Source organism: Peromyscus californicus, unplaced genomic scaffold (genome assembly GCF_007827085.1).
Source record: "Peromyscus californicus insignis strain IS unplaced genomic scaffold, ASM782708v3 Scaffold_2__1_contigs__length_46816999, whole genome shotgun sequence".
Lineage (NCBI taxonomy): Eukaryota > Metazoa > Chordata > Mammalia > Rodentia > Cricetidae > Peromyscus > Peromyscus californicus.
The window spans coordinates 42,577,437-42,603,446 of NW_026294540.1; the positions used below are offsets into that span (position 1 = coordinate 42,577,437).

General features: G+C 46.1%; 1 protein-coding gene across 1 annotated transcript in view; it reads left to right on the forward strand.

Annotated features, from left to right (window-relative positions):
- B3glct (beta 3-glucosyltransferase) overlaps positions 1 to 26,010 on the forward strand; it is a 105,240-nt gene that overhangs the window by 42,181 nt on the left and 37,049 nt on the right. The window contains exons 5-10 of the mRNA XM_052754585.1: positions 5,328 to 5,404; positions 6,376 to 6,487; positions 10,040 to 10,176; positions 13,394 to 13,457; positions 15,254 to 15,373; positions 19,925 to 19,994. Coding sequence (XP_052610545.1) covers positions 5,328 to 5,404; positions 6,376 to 6,487; positions 10,040 to 10,176; positions 13,394 to 13,457; positions 15,254 to 15,373; positions 19,925 to 19,994 — 580 coding nt within the window. The remainder of the gene's footprint in view (positions 1 to 5,327; positions 5,405 to 6,375; positions 6,488 to 10,039; positions 10,177 to 13,393; positions 13,458 to 15,253; positions 15,374 to 19,924; positions 19,995 to 26,010) is intronic.

The following is a 26,010-nucleotide window of genomic DNA, read 5'->3' on the forward strand; positions in this document are numbered from 1 at the left end:
TCATTGACAACAGCTGAGATATTCATTTGCTTTGGTGTATATTCACTTGTGATCCTCTTCATTTGTCCTATTCATGTCTGTGGACATAAAATCTTCATGGTCCCCCTTGGTGTGAGGGTTGGTGGTCTTGGGCTATGGATGTAGCTCAGTACTTGCTCAGCATGTGCGGAGCCCCAGGTCTGATCCCCAGTGCCACAAAACAGAACCAATCAGATGACTAAGTCGTTTCTCAACTGTGACCCTGGCATCAAGGCCCCTTTCCAAATGAGGAAGATGAATATGTGTATGCACCAGGACCCACCGATGAATTAGACTGCTGGCTTTAAATTTGTTTGCTGGGGCTGGAGAGATGGCTCAGTTGTTAAGAGCACTGGTTATTCTTCCAGCGGACTTGGGTTCGATTCCCAGCAGCCACAAGGTGGCTCACACCCATCTGTAACTCCAATCCCAGGGATCCAAAGCCTTCTTCTGGCCTCCGCTGGTACTGCATACATGAGATACAGAGCTGTACATGCAGCCAGACACACACACACACACACACACACACACACACACACACACACACACACACGTTAAAAGTTAAATTTGTTTGCTTTCAGTATTCATTGTCTGCTTTAAATATGAGCATGTGTCTTGCAACAGATGAGTTCAAAGGAAGTACTGAGGCATCATCCTGGGGGCCTGTCTTCAAAGAGATGATGGCACCCAGGAGGTGGCGATGAGGCAGAAGTGGGCTTTGGTTCAAACATGGTGATCATATTGACAGGTTAAAAGTCCTGTGATCAGTCTTTTTGGTCCCCTACTCTTGCGTTTACCCACATTTGACCAGCTGTATCTCTCATCCCTGTGTGCTGCTTCTGTTCTACGGTTACCTGTCTGCACACATCTGCATAGCCCTTTAGATTTGAAACAGTGCCTGGCTAGGGCCAGGCCGCATTAGATGGTGGGCACCTCTACTGTCCTCAGAGTAACCACGCACAGCATTCTCTTTATCTTCTCGATTTTTTATTTGGAAACTCTTCTGCCTCCCCCCCTTTCCCTCCTCTTCCTCCTCCTCATGTCCTCACAGGTTTGGTACTCACTGTGTAGCCCAGGCCGGGCTAGAATTGGCAATAGTCCTCCTGCCTCAGCTTATGCGCTAGGATTGCAGGCATAAGCCACCAGTGGTTGTCAACTCTGAATTTTCTTTTCTTTTTGTGCGCATACATGTGTGCGTGTGCATGTTTGTGGGTCTGTGTACATGGATATGTGTGCGCATATATGTGTGCATGTGCATGTGTGAGTGTCTGTGCGTATGTTTAGCGGTACACACCCCTGTGCAAGCCAGAGGAGGTTGTGAGGTGTCCTGCCCTCTCTCTCTCTGCTTTACCCTGTGACAGGGTCTCTCACTGACCTGGAGCTTGCTGTTTCTTCTGCTAGGCTGGCTAGGCAGCAGACCCCAGGGGCCCTCCTGTCTCTGCTCTCCACATTGTTGGGGTCACAGCCGTGTACAGCCATGCTCGGCTTTTACGTGTATGCTGCGGAATCCAAGCTCAGTGAGCACTCTTATCCACGAAGCCATCTCCCCAGCACCTCTTTTTTTTTTTTTTTAATTCTAATTTTACTTTTCAGTGCAGGGGATCAAACCCAGGGATCAAATATTAGGGATCAAGCACTCTACTCCAAAAAATGCTCCTTTCCAATGGCTCATTAAAAACATTTGTTTTGTGTGTGTCTAAAGGTGCCATAGAGCTGGTAACATAGCACCTTTAAACACAGTCTAAATCTTGTAGTGATGGATTAAACATAAATTAAATCATTTGATAGAAAATCTCATTGTGGCCTTTTAAAACAATTCTTTTTAGATATTATAATTGTGCCTGCATTGTGTGTGTGTGTGTGTGTGTGTGTGTGTGTGTGTGTGTTGCATCACACATGTGTGTGCGGAGTCAGAGAACACTTTGTGGAGTTGTTCTCTTTTTCCACCTTTATGTGGCTTCTGGGGATTGAATTCTGGCTGTCGGGTTTGAGCAGCAAACAGCTTTACCCACTGAACCCCCTCACCAGCCCCTATTGTGACTTTGGATTATTTAGAAGCATGTGACTAGAATATAAGCTCAGGCTTTTTAGCTAGAGTAGACTAAGATGTCTTTATAGCTGAGGTGAGCTCGGCTTGCTCTCACATCAGTCAAGATTCCTGAGTGTGGCAGCTGGCACCTGCTTGTCACTTTTGAGCACACATTCAGGGAGTGTAATTCACAGGACACGTGTTTATTAAATACTTCTTAAGAGATACGGGGCCACAAAACAGACAGAAACCTGGCCTTTCTTGTAGTCACAAATAGAAGTAGATAGACCTGTCAGACAATTTAGTGAATTGAAAGTAATGAAGTCAGGAGTGGGTTTAGTCCACTGCTAACCCATAGAATCTGTTTCAGAAGAGGGTTTGACTCCTGTTTTGTGCTGGCTAAGCTCTTGCTGAATTTGTATTGTGGTAGAAGTCATTCAGAAGCTGGCATCAGCCTCTGCCAGCAAAGTTGCTGTTGGCAAGGAAGCCTGTGGCCGCCATACGTCCCACCACTGGGATGTGGAATACTTATTTGCAAGTGGAAATCTGAGGAATGTTCCTTCCTCTTGTGGTGGTTGGAATGAGAACGGCCCCCATAGGCTCACATATATTTGAATGCTTGGTCCGAGTGATGGAACTGTTTGGGAAGGATTTGGAGGCCTTGTTGGAGGAGGTGTGTCACTGAGGGTGGCTTTGAGGTTTCAGAAGCCCACTCCTTTCCCTGTTAGCTTTTCCTGCCCCGTGGTTTTGTCTCCAGATGTGAACTCTTAGCTGCTGCCCAGGTGTCAGGCCTTCGTGCCTCCTATCATGCTCCCAGGCTTGACTGTTGTGGACTCTAACCCTTTGAAATTTGTAAGCCCTAGGTAAGTACTTTCTTCTGTGAGTTGCCTTGGTCGTAGTGTCTCATCATAGCAATAGAAGAGCAACCGAGACAGAAGCCGGTACCAGGAGTGGGGTTTGAACATGAGGAGACACGTCCATTGGAGACTGTAAGCCCAAATTAAGCATTTTCTTTTATAAGTTGCCTTGGTCACGGTGTTATCACAGCAAAAGAAAAGTGAGACGTGTCTCAATTTACAAAAAAAGATATATGATCATATGGTAACTTTACTGAAGGCTTTTGGAAACATGCAGCTCGTGATTCTGTCACAACAAAACAAACGGTCACTTCCTGGTTCCCTCAGTTCTTGCTCACATGGGAAGCTGCTTTATTATAGGAATCGTACCAGCTTCTCTATTTGACATAAAGATGTTTCCATTGTTATAATACTTTTATCATAATTTTATTTTGTTTTGTTTTTCGAGACAGGGTTTCTCTGTGTAGCCCTGGCTGTCCTGGAACTCGCTCTGTAGACCAGGCTGGCCTCGAACACAGAGATCCACCTGCCTCTGCCTCCCGAGTGTTGGGGTTAAAGGCGTGCGTGCACCACCACTGCCCAGCTAACTTTTATGATCATTTTAATGGCTACTTTGTGATGCATTAGCACTTGCTTTCCATCTCAAGATTTTCACAGTATTTGCTGTACTTCTTATCTGGGTCACATGAACGTCCACACATAATTATTTCAGTATTATGCAAATACTAATATCATTAGTTTATACATGATTTTTGCTTTTCTGTAATCCTCCATGAATATATATATATATATATATATGCATATGTGCATACATTACAGTAGAGAGGCCCTGAATTATTGATTTTGTTCTATCTTGGGTAACTGTTAATTCAGCCTTTAGGCTTGCTTTTTTTCTGAGCGTGTCACATCGTTCGTCTGATCTGACTTTTGACTGTGTTTTTCAAATTTGTGCGTGAACACTGGAACAAATACTACACAGAAGAAGGGAGTGGGGTGAACTTGATATCCAGCGGCAGCAATTTATATTAAAAGCTACCTCCTCTCCAACAATGCATTGGTTTGTACTGGAGGAGTGGTGTGGAGTCAAAGTGATTTTGACACCCTATCTCAAGGGCGTCAAAATCAAGGGTGTGGGTGGTGCAGCAGTCAGCGCGGCGTGTGTGGGTGGTGCATGTGTGGGTGGTGTGGTGGTCAGCTCTGTGTGTGTGGGTGGTGCAGCGGTCAGCACGGCGTGTGTGGGTGGTGCAGCGGTCAGCACGGCGTGTGTGGGTGTTGCCGTGGTCAGCGTGGCGTGTGTGGGTGGTGCCGCGGTCAGCTCGGCGTGTGTGGGTGTTGCAGCGGTCAGCGTGGTGTGTGTGGGTGGTACCGCGGTCAGCGTGGCGTGTGTGGGTGGTGTGGTGGTCAGCGCTGCATGTGGGTGGTGCGGCGGTCATTGCAGCTGCCCCATAGCACTCCCGATGGTAGGAACTCATTCTTTTTTTTTTTTTTTTTTTTGGTTTTTCGAGACAGGGTTTCTCTGTGTAGCTTTGCGCCTTTCCTGGAACTCGCTTTGGAGACCAGGCTGGCCTCGAACTCACAGAGATCCGCCTGGCTCTGCCTCCCGAGTGCTGGGATTAAAGGCGTGCGCCACCACCGCCCGGCTAGGAACTCATTCTTAAATTCCTTGTTGGGGTCGCCCTGAATTCACTTTACAGCTGACCCACAGTAGGAAACTCAGTAGCGTGTGTTGCAGGAAGAGGCTCAAGCATGTGAGAGAAGACGTTCGGACTGCCGGCTTTCCTAACGACTTGAAATACAGCAAGCAGCAGTGATGTTTCAAGCTAACGCGCACAGCCTTGGGGTCGTTACACTGTCTGCATCCGTGTGTGTTTATGTAGCCATGGTGCCTTATTTTAGGCTTTCTTAGTTCCTTCTGCATTTATCAATCTGTGGGCCTTTCAGTAAGCCATTCCTATTGCCTGAGTCATTAAGGTTGGTAGGTCTAGTATTTAGAGTGGTGTTTCTATGGTGCAAAACATCTTTAGAGGGATTTTTGGGTATTTTAAGCACAAAGTTGGCATGCGGGGTAGATGGGATATTGCATTGTTCTGTTCAGACAGAGGGTTTCACAGAGCATGCTTTGCCTCCGTGTGTATAAAGGTTTGTTTTGTGCCCCTCAGTTATCCCTGACAAACAACCCTGGCTTCTCTCCCTGATTACATTTGCAAATCTCCAGTTATCCCCGTGAGCACTCTTGGGGTCTGGGGGCAGGGAAGTGGGTTGATCTCCTCTGAGACACGACGACGTCATTGCAGTAGACCCTGAAGCAAAGTGAGGGACAGGGTGATGCTAAGGGTAGCGTGGCGACTCTGGGGACAGCAGCGTCATTTGAATTTTTTGAGGGATTGTTGTATTCTTACTCTTCCTTCTTGTTATGTTTCCAGGATCTCCCCAGAGTGCTCCTTCTCCATCAGTTGGCGAAGCAGGAGGGTGCTTGGACCATCCTTCCCTTGTTACCACAGTAGGTGCCTTTAACTCAAATGCTGTCAATCATTGGCGTTTGGGCCTCCACACTCTTGCATACCTTAGTAACTTTTTCAAATTGTTAAGAGGTTGTATGTTTCCTGAGATACTAAGTGGAGTAAGTTTGAGTTTTGTATTTTGCAATTACTGTATTAACTAGATTTTTCCCCATGATTGGCTCTTAATAGTAATTAGTTTTTGCTTACTTTCTTTTAAAAATGATTTAATGTAGGTTAGTTACTATATATATGAGTGTTTGCCTGCTTGTGAGTATGTGTATTACCTGCATGCAGTACCCACAGAGGCCAGAAGAGGGCATTGGATCCCCTGGAACTGGAGTTACAGATGGTTGAGACCAGTCATGTGGATGCTGGGACTCAAACCCAGGTCCTCTGCCAGAGCAGCCAGTGTGCTTAACTGCTGAGCCATCTCTCCAGCCCCATAGTTTTTATTTTTAGATGTGTTTCTGATGAATGCTTCAAACTCAAGTTTGAAATTGTTCTTCTAAACTGATGCTGTTATGGGCAGAATGAATTGTAAGCACCTTTACCATCTGGAGACCACCGGTCCCTGGATTTCCTTGCAGTCGAAGCTGAGACACAAAGCTGAGATACAGAGAACAGTCTAGACGTTTTTCCTTCTGTTTACCCTTCACCCATTTCCTAGATAGTGGTTTAAGTCTTACTATAAACTCCAAAAAAGAAAAAAAAGGAAAAAGAAAGAAAAGGAATATTGCTGGGTAGTGGTGGCACATGCCTTTATTCCCAGCATTCAGGAGGCAGAGGCAGGCAGATCTCTGAGTTCAAGGCCAGCCTGGTCTACAGAGTGAGTTCCAGGACAGCCAGGGCTACATGGAGAAACTGTCTCAGGAAAAACAAAAACAAACAAATCTTACTGTAAACTCATCTGCTGCATTATATAGTATGTGTGCTGTGAATCCGTTTGCCCTAACCCAATTCTTCCCGTCAGCTTTTCTGTAACGTATAGCAAGAATTCAGCGTGGATCTTCTTCTGTGAAGAAGAGACGAGAATACAAATCCGCAGACTCCTAGAAGCACTCTGGCGATATGACCCATCTAAGGTGCGCACGACTTTAAAACCATGTTTTGACTCGGGGGACGATAATTCGGAGAAAATGTGATTTTGATTAAGAGATCTTTGATATAAAAGCTTGATTTCTGAAAGCTCTGCTGTAAAATTCTCTGAGGTTTATAGCTGACAAAGAGCATAAAATGAACCATTTTATGTGAAAAATGTATATTTATATGTGTTGGCAGCATAAGGAAGTTAAAAACAACAACAATACCTTTTTGGAGTTACCAACCAGTTTTCCATAGGAACAAAATTAAATAAGCCATTTTTCTCTGTCAGAAAAGGCCACACATATAACACACAGAAGTAGTTTTTTATTTATTTATGTTTTATTTTATCTTATGTGTAGGGATGTGTTGCCTGCATGTATGTGTGTTCACCATGTGCAGGCAATGCCCACAAAGACCAGAAGAGGGCGTCGGATCCCCTAGAACTGGAGTTACAGATGGTTGTGAGATATGTGGGTGCTGGGAACCAAACCTAGGTCCTCTGTAACAGCAACAAGTGCTTTTAACCACTGAGCCATCTCTCCAGCTCTCAAACGGATCATTTTGATATCTTATGATCCTGGGTCTGATATCCACATACCCAACTCACAACCTGATCACTTGGGATAAGCAGACTTGGATTCTTTCTGGTATTGGTAGGAACTGGCTCCATCCACCCCGAGGCTCACTCCAGACAGGAGTGTGGGTAATGTCTGGGGGTGCAGGCCACGTGTGCTGCTGCAGAAAGAAAACCCCGACAACACTCATCATTAGATTGGTTTCTCAAACACTGCCTAGCTCACCCCTGCAGTGCAAACCGCCGAGTCTGGTGGATCTTAAGTGTTGGAAGGGTCCGTTATGATTTCTTTCTAGTGTTGATTTCTGAGAAGCCACTAATAAAAATGCATGGGCAAGCGGCGAGGTGGGGGGAGAGTTAGGAGCGGGTTTGGCCAGTCCTTCCCCATGATGCCATCCCGCAGCCATGGGCATTGCTGCTGTGTTTAATGCAAACCGTTTGTGAGGCTTTTGTTTCCTTCAGAGTTGAATGTTGGGGTTCCAGTCTCTTGCGTTTGTGTCACCCCAAGACTCCTGCCCCGTTACCTGTGGTTCTAATTCTGCAGGGAGGTGGTGACTCACAGTGACTTTTTAACGAAAATTGGAGTGATAAATGAAAAAAGTTCAAAGCGAGTTCACAAGAAGCAAGTTCAGAGCGGAGGCCAAGGGAGAGGTTTGCCCTTCCCTTTTGAACTCCGCAGCGCGGAGAGAAGAAAATGCTCGAATGTTTTCTCTCTCTTGAAAGTAGCGTGACGGACTGTAGATGACGTAATGTGGAGGTCAGGTTAAACCAGTGGGACTCGTTCCCTCTGCTCTTGGAAATCTTAGGAGGAAAAGAAGCCGATAGCAACACAAACAAGCCATATCAAAATAGTAACTGCAGCGTGCATCGGGGAACCGGGTATTTTGATTCTGATACTGTTTTCCTTGCTACCTTCCAGTCATTCTTAGAAATGCAAACTTGGGCTCTTGTTCAGTGTTTTAAATGTGTAAGGTTAAGTAATTGGAAGTAATTGATCTCAGTGGAAGTGCCTCCTCAGCTGGTTCTGTTAATCTCCTCTGTCTTGTTTGAACCTGTCTTTACCACTCCATAGTATGGTTTTAATATCTGTATATCTGATAAGGCACTTTGATTTATTTTTAACAGCAGTGGGGCATGGTGCTGGCTAAGGGTAATTCTAGTAGAATATCAGCTATCTTTCCAGATTTATCTTTTTTATTATTGTTCTTTCCATGAAGCCACTAAGAAAGCCATTCATTGGGAAGGAAGATGTACGGTCCTTTCCATGGTCTCCATTGAGTCCTTCCTTAAAATAGTTTATAACCTCAATAAAAACATTAATAGACTATCGCGTGTGCTTTATAATAGCTGGGCATTGTAATCAGGAGATAAAATAGGACGTATGTTTTGTATAAAACAATGTTGTCATCGCAGGTCTAGTCGTGAAAGCTCAGTGAGAAGGGGGTGAGGGGACCCTGAGGACGGGGCCTCCAGGTCTGGGAGCAGATCTTCCTGTCCCAGCCGCCATCATTTTCTGACACCTTCCGTCATTTGCTACATGCATGTCTCCTGGGCTTGCTTTTGCTCGGTGGCTGTGGCGGTCTGAGCCAGGCTGGATGTGGAAGGTTTTGACTGCACTTGGAACACAGATATTATTCCTCTGGCTGCTAGAGCCTGTGAGGCCCAGCCTGGTCTGGCTGCCTCTTTCCTAGCAGGCTCCACACACCTACTGTGTGCCGGACGGCGGGCGTTCTTACCATTGAAGATTTCAGCCCCCCCACCCTGGGGACTTCACCCCAACTATATTTACTGTTCTTTCTCAGATTCTTCTTTTCACTGGGGGCTTCTTGATGTTATGTTTGCCTCAAGAGGTTTACCTCTGTTTTCTGGGACACCCTCCCCCCCGTCAATTATTGCACTTACTTTAATTTCTGTCCGCTCTGTATCACAAGCCACATCCCTGCTTCTTGTAGGTTCTTGATAAATATTGAGTGAGTGAATGGATGAACTCTGGAAGGAAGTTTTCAGAGATTTATTGAAAACCTCTGTGGTTGGGGCTGGAGAGATGGCTCAGTGGTTAAGAGCACTGTCTGCTCTTGCAGAGGACCCACGTTTGAATCCCAGCATCCACTGGGCAGCTCACAACCATCTCTACTCCAGTTCCCGGAGATCTGGTGCCCTCTTCTGGCCTCTATGGGCACTGCATGCCATGTGGTGCATAGACAAAACACAGAGGCAGAAGACTTGTTCACATAAAATAAAAAAATATATATATGTATGTATGTATATATATCTTTTATTTTACTCTTATGTGGAGTAGTCTATAAAAATAGCACTTAGGCTGGCAAAATGGCTCAGGAGTAAAGGCCTCTGTAGCCAAGACTGTCTAAGTTTGAATGCAGGGACACACAGTTGTCCTCTGACTTCCACATGTGCACACACGCACACACACGCACACACGCACACACACACACACGCACACACACGCGCACACACACGCACACACACACGCACACACACACGCACACACACACGCACACACACACGCACGCACACACACACGCACACACACACACACACGCACACACGCACACACAATCAAAATAATAAGGCCATTTACAGTGAAGAAAATATCCTTATATTTATGGCACACGAAAAAATGTAGGCAGTAAGACAATTTTTGAACATTGAAAAAAAATCTTATATTTATACTATAATGATGGCTAATATTTTTCCACACCAGTGACCTGACCTTGAATCATCATCTTAACTATAAAGATTGTGATAGATTTATTATCATACTTGTGTTAATTATATTTTTATTTGGATCCTGCAGAAATACATAATTTATGATAACTCTGTCTGCCAAGATATTTAGTTAACTAAATAGTTTAGCTTTAATATTTTAGTTAACTAGTTCTGGTGCTTTTACTTTGTTTTCAGTCTTACATGAAATGGCTTTTCAAAAACAACGGTATGCCATCTTTTCATTGAACAGGAATGGTTTTTAGGAAAAGCGTTGCACGATGAGGAGTCGACCATCATTCACCATTACGCCTTCTCCGAGAATCCTACAGCCTTTAAATATCCCGACTTTGCTGCTGGCTGGGCCCTTAGTGTCCCACTCGTAAATAAGTAAGAGCTTTTTAGACGTTTCGGGGAGTGTCTTGTGTCACCGAGTTTTGTTCCTGATGACTTGTAGGTTCTCAGATGAGTCTTTCAGAGGTGTTCTGCGGGAGTGGGAAAAAGTGATGGACGGGAGGGTCTTGCCTCAGCTGGGTCCCTTACGGAGCCAGGCAGACACATCACTCCCCTTCTGTCTACTTCCCAGTAGTTTCTGGCAGAATGAAGTGACTAATAAGTCATGAGTCTAAGAGAAGGTACCAAAGGGCCAGAGAACACGGAGGAATTGTGACCGTTGTGCGGGGAACCTCCTGTGCGACCATGTGACTTTGAGACCAGTAAGACAGTAAACAGTGACTTGGCAGGGATTGGAGAGGATGCTGATTAAGGGATTGACTATGCAGATACAGCAGGGCCAGGCTCTGGCCAGCTCCCGAAGGCACCCTGGGCAATCAGGTCTGGCTGTTTGTGTGTGTAGCTGCAAAGTAAAGGTGACTGAGTTCAACTGAGGAGAAATGTGGCTTTTGTTAGCTTATATTAATTATTCTTTGGAAGGTGGAAGACTGGAAAACATCTGTGGCCTTTGTTCAGAGATGGAAGGGTCTCTCTCATTTTTCCTTGCATGTCCTATTTCTAGGATTTGGGGTCTTGAAAGTGTTTTGAGCTACTGTAGAGAAGCATGCACATGTGAGTTCACAGCTGTCCTGAATTTGGGTTTGGTAGTTTTGTAGATGTCCTCTGTCCCAGTCCAGACTCCACAGCTGCCCAATGTAAGCAGAGCTCCTGCTGAGATAGGAGAGACCTCAGGGCTTTGTTGTGTGGCTGTGTGTGTAGGTGTCTTAGTCTGGCTGGCTATAACAAAGTACCACAAACAAGGTCATTTATAAGAAAGAAAGGTGCATGCCTGAGAGTTTGGATGTAGATAGATTTTTCTTTGGGCCACCAGCTCACAAAAAATGACATGGAGACTTATTATTATGAAAGCTTGGCCTATAGTTTAATCTTGTCCCACCAGCTCTTATAACTTAAATAACCCATTTCTATTAATCTACATTTTGCCTCATGGCTCTTTACCTCTCTTCCATCTTGCATTTCCTGTTTGCTCTGCCTGTCCTCTAGGACCTCTCCCGTGCCTAGATTCATCTCCTCTTCTCTCTCTCTCTCTCTCTCTCTCTCTCTCTCTCTCTCTCTCTCTCTCTCTGCCCGGAAGTCCCACCTAACCTCTTCCTGGTTAGCTATTGGCCATCCAGCTCTTTTTTTTTTTTTTGGTTTTTCGAGACAGGGTTTCTCTGTGTAGCTTTGCGCCTTTCCTGGAACTCACTTGGTAGTCCAGGCTGGCCTCGAACTCACAGAGATCCGCCTGGCTCTGCCTCCCGAGTGCTAGGATTAAAGGCGTGCGCCACCACCGCCTGGCTGGCCATCCAGCTCTTTATTAAACCAATCAGAAGGTGCCTTGGCAAAGACACATCTTCACAGTGTATAAGAAGATTATTCCACAACATTTGGAGGCTGGAAAGTTCAAGATGAGGGAATTTACAGTTTCAGTAGCTGGCAAGGTCTGAGATCCTCTAAGTTTAGCGCTAACACCAACTCACTGTGACCTCTGAAGAGCACAGCTCCCTTGGACTGCTTTTGGATGGCTGCAAATGCCTTTATGATGGCTACCGACCCCCTCCCCCTCTAAAAGATGAAAGCCCCTCCTCCTAAGAGGAATCTTATGTAGTCAACATAGGAATGTAAGGACACAAGTATTCATCAGAAGCTGTAGCAAACTATAGCTGATGGAATTGGGTTAAGAGCCTGTTTTTTTTTTTTTTACTTGGAGTTCAGAAAGCTCCCAGCATGCCCCTGTAATGCTGGCAAGATAGAGAAACGTACCAGGTGACCTCTGCATTCAGTGTCCTCTGCTCCTTACCACACTGAACAGTGACCAACACATGAGAGCTTTAGTCAATAACCATGGTCTTTCTCTGTCCATCCATCCATCCCTCCCTCCCTTCCTCTTCTTCTGTCAGCAAAACAATCAAGTAAAAAAAAATGTACACTCTATCACAGCAATGAATCAAACTCTGGTCCTTTAGACTATGTGTTGCTTTCCCCGGATGCAGGCAAGGAATAAAAAAATAAGATAATTAAGCCCATCTAGTATTGCAACTATCTGTGGCAAGATTTATTAAACTATTATTATTAAAGCTTGCTCTCTCCCTTCCCCCCTGTGTGTGTATGTGTGTGTGTATGTGTGTGTTGTGTTGATCACCCACTGAAAACAGCTAACAGTTTGAAAGTGACCTTAAAGAAACCAGCTATTCACCATAAATGTTGGAAGCAGCATGCGGATATAGGTTGATAACATCTGACTGTGATTTTGAGTTCTATTCTGGGCCAGCAAATTCTTTCCTTGTAAACTCTGGTTAAAAATTTGATCAGGGGTCTGGAGAGATGGCTCAGTAGTTAAGAGCACTGGCTACTCTTCCAGAGGACCCTGGTTTGGTTCTCAGAACCCACAAAGCATTTCATAACCATGCGTGATTCCAGGTGCAAGGGATTCAGCGCCCCCTTCTGGCCTCCATGGGCACTGCATGCAAGTGGTACATGGGCATACCTGCAGGGAAAGCATCATAGAAATAAAATAAGTAAGAATTTTAAAAATTAAGACGAGATGTTCTCCATTCCTTTCCCTACAGTGTTGAATAAGTGTAGAGAAGGCCCTTTGTTAGAGACCGACAGAAGCACAGGGAGAGACGTGGAGAATTAATTTGGCTTGCTCTTGGTCTGACTTATGTGAACAGGAAGACTCTCTTTTCCCCCCTTTACCGTCACACTCAGGGATCATGGCAGCGTTTGTGCTGATGGGTAGCGAGGGCCAGTCTTTCAGGGGTGGTTCCTTACGTTTGGTCTTAAAAATGAAAGGGTTGCTCATGTGAAGAGTCATATGGAGGACTAGATGGGACCGGAGGGGTATGCTCCAGGGAGCACGTGGGGATTAAGACTCTGGACGCTGGTGGAACGCAGAGCCCCCCAGGCCAGGCAGGAGTGTGGGGCTTTACTCTGTGTGGGAAAGGAACCACGAAGAATTTTTTTTTCCAAAGAAGAAAGTGACCTGAAAGAAAACTGGTATTTTCATCTAAACCACATGCTCTTATCTTAAAATTTATATTTTCATCTGTTCTCAACTATTAGAAAGTCTCATAAATCTAAAATAACAAAGTCAAATGTCTCTATCGTCTAGGCTTACGAAGAGGTTAAAGAGCGAGCCCCTGAAGTCTGACTTCACGATAGACTTGAAGCACGAGGTATGCCTTGATTTGACTAAGTCTTAATGATCAAGGACCCACCCTTTTGGTTGGGGGTGGAGCTCAGTGGTTGCACACGCATCCCAGCTGGAAAGGTCATGACTATGGCTGCCAGCTCTGTCCTGAAGAAAAAATAGTCATGTGTTTTGATGCAAAAGGTTTTGTTTTTGTTTTTGTTTTTTTTTTCCTGAGACAGGGTTTCTCTGTGTAGCTTTGGAGCCTGTCCTGGATTTCACTCTGTAGACCAGGCTGGCCTCGAACTCACAGAGATCTGCCTGCCTCTGCCTCCTGAGTGCTGGGATTAAAGGCGTGCGCCACCACCGCCCGGCCGAAAGTTGTATTTTAAATGTTATATTCCCTAAAAGTTTTTTTTTTAATTTTAATATCCCCTAAAAGTGCCCCCCCCCATACCCTCGTGTTCTCGCCACGGAGATGATTTCCCAGCAGTAGGTGGAGAAGCAGTGGGGGTGGGAGGGAGGTTGGATCTCATGATTCATGCTTCTTTGCTGTTTTAGGTGAGTAGATGGGCCCGGAGGTGAATTTTAAAAGCATGCCAAAACATCGTTGGGAATGTCTCTGTGTGGCTTGGTGCTTAAGCACGTTGTCCTCTTCCGGACTCTGTGACGGTGAAATTGTCCCAGGAGCATTTCTGCACCTGGGAGCTGATTTGTGTGGTGTATGCAGCTCTGGCCACCAAAGGAGTTTCACTAAAGAGTGCTCTCTGTCTCTTTCTTTTTTAAAGATTGATTTTTATTTTGTGTATGAGTGTTTGTCTGTGTGTGGGCATGTGTACCATGTATGTGCAGTACCCACAGAGGCCAGAAGGGGGCATCACATCTCCCGGAACTGGAGCCCCAGGCAGGTCTGAGCCACTGTGTGGGTGCTGTGAACTGAAGCAGGGTCCTCTGTAAGAGCAGGAAGTGCTCGTAACTGCTGAGCCATCTCTCTAGCCCCATATAGTGGTCGCTTGTGAACATACTATTATTCTTTCTTGATAGTGAGTGCCTGCTTGGCTCCTGGTTGCTCACTGTGTCAATCATCGTTTCTATGAATATTTTTGGTACATGCCACAATTATCTCAGAGTGTTTCTCTATTGCAAGAAAATTTAAAACTCTTTTGACTGCAACTTAACTTTAAAAAAATGCATTTTTTTTTAAAGGCTGGGCAGATGGCGTAGTGGGTAAAGTGCTCTGTGTAAGCATGAGGATTTGCGTTCAGATCCCTAGCACTCACATAAAGAGCCTGGCCCAGCAGCCCAGCTGTCATCCCAGTGCTGGGAGGCAGGGCCAGGCAGATTCCTGGAGCTCCCCAGGCCACACCCTCTAATCCTTCCCAGGCAGCTCCACCCCTGGGGAGCAAGCCTCCAGACCGAGGAGCCTCTGGGACGGTTCTCATTCATGCCTCCACAGGTGTTTCCAGCAAGTCAGCCGCTGGTGGTTCTGAGCCCCAGACTGCAGTGGCGTTTCCTGGTACTGGTTTCTGTGCCGACTCAGCCTGCACTTCCTCAAACTGCTTCCTGTCGTCTTTGCGATTTTTTTCTTCATGGTTCATTTTTTCTGCACGATTCATGGTTAACTGTTTATTGCTGATTGATCAGATCAATCTACGTGGCATTACCATTTTTTTTAAAAAAACTGGGAGGTGGTTTCTGTTGAATATTAGCAAATTGACATTGTTCAAGCTAATGTTCTTTCTAGAAGGTGTATCCTGCTGCTCCTGGGGGCATTATGTACCTTCCTATATTTGTGGTTGTTGCTTAGCCCTCTCCTCTTTAACACTGTCTTGTCTTGAGCAGATTGCCCTGTACATCTGGGACAAGGGTGGAGGCCCTGCCCTCACTCCCGTGCCTGAGTTTTGTACCGACGATGCTGGGCCCCACTGTGCCACCACGTTCCATTCTCTTCTACCGCTTTGTGTAAGTAAAGAGAAGCAACCCTTCCCTGCAGAGCACAGGAGAATGCACATATTGTGTGTATAACATTTGCATGTTGTGGACATAACATCCTAGTAATTCACTTCCTTAAAAATAAATCGCTTTTGCTCCGAGCCAGGCTGCAGCCATATGCCATATGCCTTATAGGTAAGTACTGTTGCTACTCCTACCTTCTGTATGGAGATGAGAGATGCATGGAGAGTCAGTGTTCCTGGACCCAGGTGACCTGCTTACCACGTGATAGCCAGTGTGGGGGAGATAAGAACTCGTGGGAAACAAAAGGGTCATTCAAGGGATAGCATGCTGGAAGGTGGGAAGTGCTGTCTCCCAAAGAGTGTCTTAGAGAAGCAGATATGTGAACGGGCAGGGAAAGGAGGTGAAGTGGACACTGGACAGGGAAAGGAGGTGCAGTGGACACTGGCAGGGAAAGGAGGTGCAGTGGACACTGGCAGGGGAAGGAGGTGCAGTGGACACTGGACAGGGAAAGGAGGTGCAGTGGACACTGGGCAGGGGAAGGAGGTGCAGTGGGCACTGGACAGGGAAAGGTGCAGTGGGCACTGGCAGGGGAAGGAGGTGCAGTGGACACTGGGCAGGGAAAGGAGGTGCAGTGGACACTGGCAGGGAGAGGAGGTGCAGTGGACACTGGGCAGGGAAAGGAGGTACAGTGGACACTGGCAGGGAGAAAAGGTGCAGTAAGGAGGTGCAGTGGACACTGGGCAGGGAAAGGAGGTGCAGTGGACACTGGGCAGGGGAAGGAGGTGCAGTGGGCACTGGACAGGGAAAGGTGCAGTGGGCACTGGCAGGGGAAGGAGGTGCAGTGGACACTGGGCAGGGAAAGGAGGTGCAGTGGACACTGGCAGGGAGAGGAGGTGCAGTGGACACTGGGCAGGGAAAGGAGGTACAGTGGACACTGGCAGGGAGAAAAGGTGCAGTAAGGAGGTGCAGTGGACACTGGGCAGGGAAAGGAGGTGCAGTGGACACTGGGCAGGGAAAGGAGGTGCAGTGGACACTGGGCAGGGAAAGGAGGTGCAGTAAGGAGGTGCAGTGGACACTGGCAGGGAGAGGAGGTACAGTGGATGATGGGCAGGGAGGATATGTGTGCTGAGGAGGGCTTTGTCAGGAAAAGCCTGCTACTCAAGGCACCAAGAACATTACAGAGCAAACAGGTTTTGTGTCTAGGAAGACTAGCTGCCCATTGGGAACTGCAAAGATTACAGGTCCCCTCTACTGGCACACTGTGCGCTCTCTCTCTGTCTCTCTCTCTGTCTCTCTCTCTGTCTCTCTCTCTGTCTCTCTCTCTGGTGTGTGTGTGTGTGTGTCTCTCTCTCTTGTCTTGTGTCTCTGTGTGTGTGTGTGGGTGTCTGTGCTCCCACCATGGACATGAAGAATCTGAAACTTACTAGTTAATTTTTTTTCCTGTCAGGGAAAATACATTCAACAACCTCACCCAGTGGGTATTGTTCTCAGGCCAGTTATAGATAAGGCTGCATGTACATCCGTCCCTCTGTCCTTACCCCTTTCTCCCTGTCTTTCCCTCTTTCCTTTCTCTCTGTCCTCCCCGCCCCCAGCTGCAGCACGTTAACATTGCTTTCCTGGGGTGCTCACAACCACCTCACAGCCTTTGCTGTGCTTTGCCTTTAAAGACTAAGGAGATAGGCTGCCCCTTCTGGAGCTACCTGAGGGGCCAGATGTTCTAGAAATTGAAAGACTCTGTAGCAGTTAATGCTCTTAGTCACCTAGGTGTGGCTTTTCTAGGCTAGAGAGCCAGGGAAGGAAAGCTCCACCCGGGTCCCCTGAAGGAGCAGCCACTGCAGTGTTGGGCACTTGGAGAACTGCAGTGTTGTTGGGCACTTGGAGAACTGCAGTGTTGTTGGGCACTTGGAGAACTGCAGTGTTGGGTACTTGGAGAACTGCAGTGTTGTTGGGCACTTGGAGAACTGCAGTGTTGGGTACTTGGAGAACTGCAGTGTTGTTGGGCACTTGGAGAACTGCAGTGTTGTTGGGCACTTGGAGAACTGCAGTGTTGTTGGGCACTTGGAGAAGCCTCCCTGCAAGAGTGAGAACATCGAGCTGGGTTCAGCACCTCTCACTCCAGCCTTTTCTGTCTCTCAGCCCATGGTCATGTTGTTGGTTGTTTCTGCTCTTTTGGGGGACCTGCCACCCAGTTCCCAAATAAACCACACATGGAGACTTATTCTTACTTATAAATGCCCGGCCTTAGCTTGGCTTATTTCTTGCCAGGTTCCCTTGACTTTAAATTATCCCGTCTATCTTTTACTTCTGGGCTTTTTTCTTTCTCTACTCCTGTATATTTTTCTTTGTTTCTTACTTTGTGGCTGGCTGTGTGTGGAGCTGGGTGTCTGGCCCCTGGAGTCCTCCTCCTTCTCTGGATAACTACTACTTTTCCTCCTCCCAGATTTCTCTTCCTATTTATCCCCTCTGCCTGCCAGCCCTGCCCATCCTTTCTCCTGCCTCCCTATTGGCCGTTCACCTCTTTATTAGACCATCAGGTGTTTTAGACAGGCACAGTAACACAGCTTCACAAAATTAAACAAATGCAACATAAACAAAAGTAACACACCTTAAAATAATATTCTACAACAGTCATACCCTTTGTTGATACGTGGGGATGGGAGTTTTTGTTCTGCTTCTTAGAAAGGTGAGTGCAGGCATTTTCTGTGACACCCAAGGCCTGTCCACATGCCTGCCTCCACCACTCTCGCAGCACATGGCCTTGCTTTTGATTTCACCTGGAACAATCAGAACTCTCACAGGACACTTAGTTTCCATGGAAACCTATGGTCTACTCTCACCGTGGACCCGGAGACTCCGAAACTTACTAAATTATTAATCCTTTTTTTTTTCTTGTCAGGGAAACTACATCCAACACCCTCATACAGTGTGTGTGTGTTCTCAGGCAGGTTGTGAAGAAGGCTGTGTGTACCATCCTAACACATGCACACACGTACACACACCCCACAGTGTGCCAGTAGAGGGGAATCTGTAATGTTTGCAGTTCCCAGTGGGCAGCTAGTCTTCCAAGACACAAAACCTGTTTGCTCTGTTATACTCTTGGTGCCTTGAGTAGCAGGACAGAGCTGGGGTACATCACTGTGGACCAACCCCACCTTCAAAGTCGTGGCGTCACCATGACTGTTATTACAGGCTGAAGACAGATTGGGGGGCGATTAGTATATTTTCTGTTGCTGTGGTAAACTCTGACCAAAAAGAAAGTTGGGAAGGAAGAGGTTTATTTGACTTACCCATCCTGATCATAGTCCACCATTGATGGCAGTCAGGGCACTCAAGGCAGGAACTGAAGCAGAGAGCCTGGAGAAACACTGTTTACTGGCTTGCTCTCCATGGCTTGCTCAGCCTGCTTTCTTATAGAACCCAGGACCACCTGCCCAGGGAGGATGCCACCCATAGTGGCACACGGGGACCGGGCCCTCCCACATCAGTCTTTAATCAAGAGAATGTCCCACAGACATGCCCACCGGCCAGTCTGACGGAAGCCGTTCCGTGATTGAGAGTCCTCCTTCCCAGGTGACTCTGGTTTGTGTCAACTAGACAAAAACTTGAACCAGTAAGTGGGGCCAGCACACCTGCCCCCAGGAGGCAGTTGACGTCCTTGGGTGTGCTCGGTCCTCAAGTTCTTCCGTGCCTGCTTCCCACCCGTGTGAATTTCCTCCCACCAGGGGTTGGAAGCAGTTCTCTCAGGGGCAGAGGACACACACCCATGGCCTAGACTTGAGAGGACATACATAAAGAGCTCATACGTGACTTTCAGCACCAAGTACGGCCAGACCCAGAGAAGCAGATTTCTCCCACCTTTGCATGAAATCATCCACCTTTCTTCCCCTTTGTCAACATCTCCGCCAGTTGAGAAGAGGAAAGGAAGAGAACTAACGTTTATTAGTTACCTACTATGTGCTTAGTAAGTTAGAAGTGACAGCAGCCTGCTGCCGGTTCTCACTGCTGACTTCTCAGTGACCAGGTGGAAGTTCAGAGAGCTTAGGGACTGTGTTAATATGACTCACGGTCTGCAGGGCTGAGCTGGGATGCAGGCCCAGGGCTGAGCTGGGTGCAGGCCCAGGGCTGAGCTGGGATGCAGGTCCAGGGCTGAGCTGGGGTACAGGCCCAGGGCTGAGCTGGGATGCAGGCCCAGGGCTGAGCTGGGGTACAGGTCCAGGATTGAACTGGGGTACAGGTCCAGGGCTGGGCTGGGATGCAGGCCCAGGGCTGAGCTGGGATGCAAGTGTAGGACTGGGCTGGGAGATAGGTTCAGGGAAGAACTTGATGTAGGTCCAGAGCCAAACTGGGATGCAGGTTCAGTGCTGGTTGACTCCAGAGCCTTCCTTTTCTGAATCCACACAAATCCCCTCTCTTTCCTAAAACTACCATAGATAGAATAGATAGCTATGACATGGATGAAGTTTAGCTAGAGATGTAAGACCTACCATGGCGTGAAGTCTAGGTAATGCTGACCACGAATGTGTGTGATTTATTTCCTTTCTTTCTTCCCCCTTTTAGGGAACGCCAGTGAAAAAGGAGGAGGTTTTTGTTGCAGTGAAAACATGCAAGAAATTTCACGGCGACAGAAGTAGGTTTGGGGCTATTCATTTTCCTTGAACTTTCAAGATCCAAAATGTCTTTGAAACAGTGCAAGCCATGTGTAAATTCAAGATGGGAGATCAGGCTAGTGGATGCCGAAGGGAAAGTGTTTGGTTTTTTGTTTTGTTTTGTTTTTTTTTGTTGTTGTTGTTTTTGTTTTTCAAGACAGGGTTTCTCTATGTAGTTTTGGTGCCTGCCCTGGAACTTGCTTTGTAGACCAGGCTGGCCTCTGCCTCCCGAGTGCTGGGATTAAAGGCATGTACTACCACTGCCCCCTGGGAAAGTGGTTGTTTAATCAGGTTCCTTGCTGGGCCGCTCCAATCCCTGAGAGATTACTTAGGAGAGGCAATTTTGTACTGAAGTGTGAGTGGTTACAGCTCTTCTAATATTGTTGAGGTCAGCACCTTAAATTGACAGTGGGAAACCCAGCTCTGGCAGCCTTGGAGCTGGTGTGTGGGTGATAGTCTGTTCTGTAAAGGGTCCCACTGTGTGCAGGCTCAGTGTCTGAACCGTGTGGAGACTACCAGAGGGGCTTCCAAGGTAATACAGTCCCCACAAGAAAATCTCCTCTTATATTTATTTTACATGTACACATTGGTACTTTTTTTTCGAGACAGGGTTTCTCTGTGTAGCTTTGCACCTTTCCTGGAACTCACTCTGTAGACCAGGCTGGCCTCGAACTCACAGAGATCCACTTGGCTCTGCCTCCCGAGTGCTGGGATTAAAGGCGTGTGCCACCACCACCCAGCTCACATTGGTACTTTTTAATGGAGGTCCACGGATTTGCTCATTGAGTATCTGTATTGGAAAAGAGAAAAATAAAAGTGACTTTAGAAACTGTGGCCTGATGTACGGAAACCCTGGTGTGCAGATAAATGTTGTTTTCTTCATTTCTGCTGTTTCATTATAGAGTTTTGCTAGTTATAGGGACAATGTTAAATGAAAAGACCCATCCCAAATATAATTGGCACAATTCCTCTTTTTATGTTTCATTTGAATCAACACTTTCTGATGCCCAGAATCCAACATTCTTTTGCATGTTCTAATTTTAGTACATTTTATGAAGAGTGATTTGATTGCCCAGGGTGTTGTGTATATATAGGAAGCTTCCTAATGCAGCTGTCATGGTCATGGGATTAGAGTGCTGGGAAATTTGTGTATATTTTATGCAATAATGCAATCCACATAGGTTATATTTTAAGGGAAAAGATGTTTTTAAATGAAAGAGTGCCCTAATTTGGACTTATAGTGTGACCTATGACATCATCACCAATTAAAAACCAGTAAAAGTGCATTAATCATATCTTTAGACTTGCCTAAATTTGTCATGTCAAATCCCAAATCTGTTAACTCTGGTTGAGTAAATATATGTATTTATTATGCAAGGAGGCTTACATACTGTTAAAAATCAATAAAGGAGTTGAAATAAGACTTTTATTTATCATAAATTTAACCTAAATTTAGTATTTTGAAGGGCTCTGTAGGGTGATTTTGAAAAATATCTTTGAGATGCTGGAATGGTTAAGAGCACTGGCTGCTCTTCCAGAGGACCCAGGTTCAGTTTTCAGCACCCACATGGCAGCTCACAACCATCTGTAACTCCAGTTCCAGGGGATCTAGCGCCCTCTTCTGGCCTCCATGGGCACTGCACACACATGATGCACAGACATACATGTAGGCAAACACTCATACACACACACTAAAAATAAATCTTTTTAAAAAATGGAGAAAAGGGCCGGGCAGTGGTGGTGCACGCCTTTAATCCCAGCACTCGGGAGGCAGAGCCAGGTGGATCTCTGTGAGTTCGAGACCAGCCTGGGCTACCAAGTGAGTTCCAGGAAAGGCGCAAAGCTATACAGAGAAACCCTGTCTCGAAAAACCAAAAAAAAAAAAAAAAAAAAAAAAAAAAAAAAGGAGAAAAGGTGATAGATAAATGCACTAGATTTTTTAAAATTTTGTTTTTCTGGAAAAATAGTTGTATTGATTTGGTTGATCCTGAAGCCGCTCTCAGAATAGTGATTATTTTTGCAATATTGATGTTAAAAATAATGTGGATAGTAAGAGATGACACTGTAATTTTTGCTTTAAAGCTTTTTTTCAGATGATAATGAAACAGAAAATAATTAATGGTCCCGCCTGTTGTATTTTTCATAATCTACAGAAGTGTATGCTTGTTCATTTTGAGTTATGAATTTTGAATAATTTATTTTCTTATTTCTTTAAGATTGAGATCATTTTTTTGCAGATATCTATGAAATGCTTTTATACTTGGATTTAGAGTTTAAACATTTTTTAAAATTATAAAAAATCTTAGGGTTGGGGATTTAGCTCAGTGGTAGATCACTTGCCTAGCAAGCGCAAGGCCCTGAGTTTGGTCTTCAGCTCCAAAAAAATAAAAATAAAAATAAAAATCTTAAAAATTCATTTCTGGATCTGTGGTGACTGAGACACAAGACCTAAGAGTGAAGGTTTCTCATGTGGGTTTCTGTCTTTAAACTTCCATGCCATGATTTGTGAAGACAGCTTTGTAGCGAGCTTGGTTCCTCCCTTTGCTGCATGGAAGCAAAGCCTGCCTGGTCACTGGGCTCTGCACATCTCCTTTAAACACAGTCCAGGGCTGGAGAGGTGGCTCAGAAGTCAAAAGCATGTACTGCTCTCCCAGAGGACCTCCATTTGTTCCCAGCACCCATGTCAGTCAGCTCACAGGGGATTTGACACCTCTGGCACTCATGTACACCTACCCACATGCAAGTATACATGCACGCATATAATTTAAAGATAATAAAAATAATTTGTTAAAAAGTCTAATCTAGCCAGCAGTTGGCTCACAGACTGACCAGTTATCCTATCAGTGACAGACAATGCCATAATTATTTCTTCTCCTCCTCCTCCTCCCCCCCCCTTTGTGTGTGTGTGTGTGTGTGTGTGTGTGTGTATTGGAGCCATTCACTAATCTGATCTTATGTTAACAGTTCCTTATGCTATGACAGTAACTGTGATTCCCTTGATTTTGTAGAGACAGGTGATCTACATCCCACAGCCTCTTATTACCAGAAATGTGGGGGAGTCTTGCGACAGTCATCACATGTTACCAGGGAAACCAGGGTCCCCTCTTGGGGTTCTTAGTCTCATTAACCGAAGAATTTAAGAACAGACATAAGCACAGCCCCAAGACAATTTAATTAATGTTTAAAAGGAAACTTGCAAGGCAGGCAAGCTGTAAGTCTTGGTAGCTGCCCGGATGTGGGAGATAGCGAAGAGGCCATGGCATTTGAGTTGGGTGGGCATAGAGGCCAGCCACATGATGGAGAAGGAGCCATGCCAGGGAGGGAGCTTTAGGAAAAGCGTGAGAAATCCAGAGTACCAGCGAAAGCACGCTTGGGCTCCAGCCAGCATCTGGAGAAAGGAGAACAGTAGAAAGAGAAGTTACACTTTCCTGAAGGTGGGCAGACCCAGCAGAAGCTCCCAGGGAGGCCTGTAATGACTGTGCGGGGGCAGGAATTCTGGGAAGGAAGAGGACGCTCGCTATCTTATTAAAGGGATACTTATTCCTCCCACCTCTTTAGCAAGGCTGAAGGTAAACCTGTCTTCCTGAGGGGTGTGTCTTTACCTGCCCAGTTGGAGGAGACAATGGCATGTCTCCATCCAGAGGTAGATTCTGTGATTGATTGATTGATTGATTTTATGCTCGGTGCCTGTGGAGGTCAGAAGAGGGCATCAGGTTCCCTGGAACTGGAGTCAGGATGGTTGTGAGCCGCCCTGTGGGTGCTGGGAATGGAATACAGCCAAGAGCGGCAAGTTCTGTAAACCACTGAGCTGTCTCGCCAGCCCCAGGTACACTCCGTTCTTCTGGCTCGGAGGTGACGGCGTTCCCTTAGTGGACCGCCAATGCTGCTCTCCCACCGTGGAGAACAGGAGGTAGGAGGACTTGGGCGTTTTGCTCTAGCCTGACTGTACTCCTTGCAATGTATTACAAACCTCACCTGATAAATTGTCTTCGATATTCATGTCGATGCCTGGCTATGCTCAAGGCCAGCTAGGGGTTGGACAGAAGCTGTGCAAGCAGGCCTCGCCTTTGCAGTGGCAGTGAGGAAGGACAGCAAGGCATTGAAGCCCACACGTGACCCGCAGCACGTACTGGGTGGGCCCCGTCAAAGCATATTACTGTCCAAGCAGAAGACACAGGGATAGGGACGGGTGTTCCTCTTTTCCTGTTCTCTGGGGCAGAAATCCTTGAAGGAACAAAGGCCAAATGGCAGTGAAGGGGAGGAAAAAATATAAAACAGATAAGAAACCATATTTTTGAAAAATTGAGAGTGGGCCATGCTGTTCCTTGCAAGCCCACCTGCTTCATGACCTCCCGTCACCTCCGTGGAAGAGGATGAGGGAGAGAATGACAAGGGTTAATGTACATGGAATTCATATTTTTATATCATCACGATGAACTGATAACAAGACCAAGTTCAAATATCTTAACGATTTTACTTGTATCCCTAACCACGAAAGAGCACTGCTACTGAATTTGCCTGGATTCTGCAGAAATAGAATACCAAGTTCTCGGAACATAGCAAAAAGTATTTTACTTTTTTTTTTTTTTTTTTTTTTGGCTCTAAGGAGTAATCAGTGTTGACACCATTTGAAGCATGCGAGTAGGGAAAAGATCCCTGATTTTTAATATGCATCTCAATGACTTCCTCTTGGGTTACGGGGTCTTCACTTTGCAATGTAAGCTGTCAGAAACCCTTCCATTTTCTCTGCATCGGTCTGTGGTGCACGCACGCACGCGCATGTCTCACATTCCTGGAGTAGGCAGTTCTTGTTCACCACGTTAGGTGGGGTGTGACATGGTCTCCTGTGGGCTCCCTCTAATTAAGAAGGTTAAGTGTGATTTCCTCAGCCATTAGGTCTTTTTCACAGCTTTCCCCAGCTCTTAAAAACAGACACTGTTGCTTCCAGATTAAGAAAAAGAAAAGAAAAAATCCCATCTGCTGTCTTTCCTGCCATGATCTGGTCCAGGGGAGGCAAATCTGAGCGGCTTTTATTAGGCAGTGTTGTGGCTGCCGTCTCTGATGAAGGAGGCCGCAGGTACTGTAACACAACCAGCTTCCTGACAAGGCGAGGCTTGCGGTAAAATGCCCCCCCAATGGGAGGCCAAGCAGACAAGGGGATGAAGTGTGAATCAGCTGAGGGGAGTCACGGGTTGCTGGACCCGACCTGGCTGTGGAATGGCTGACTGTGTTCCAAGTGTTGCCTTTGATCAGCCGGGAAGGATGGATTTCCAGCTTAGGCCCACTGAAGTCTTTAAAAAACAAGGAATTGACACACTTGTGTGTCTTTAACACTCTCTGGCGAAGAAAGACACTCCAGGAGTTCCCCTTTGTGGCCACTGGCTTGCACCTGGAGAAAAGGGGACATTGGCCAGTTGATAATAGTGAATTCCTCAGAATCAGAAGAGCCCTTCACTCTTGACTGTGCGGCACGTTCACATTTAATGGATTGAACGTTTATAAAATGTTCAAATGTCACCTGTCACAAGAGGCAATTTTGCAGGTTAATTCATGGGTAAAGTGGGTTATTCTGCTGTCCCTGCCAGTGAGATATGTCTTCCACTGACTCCAGAAAGATTTATACTACCTGCGCTATTGAGATTTTTTCTTCTTCTTTTTTGAATAATGACTTTTGAATCATAAATTTTTACTCTGCTCCAATTTAAAATAACTCAATGGCAAACTTCTTTGATTCAGTATGATTTTATTCTATAGAGGAAAGTTTGGATGCACAATGTCTCCCATAAGGCTCATGTGTTTGAACATGTGGCCTAGCTGAATAACATGAGCTCTAGGCTCAGTGAGAGACCCTGCCTTGCTGTGGGATGTTCTGTATGGCAAATGTGTTGCTGATTGGTCAATAAATAAATCACTGATTGGCCAGTGGCCAGGCAGGAAGTATAGGCGGGACAAGGAGGAGAATAAAGCTGGGAAGTGGAAGGCTGAGTCAGAGAGACA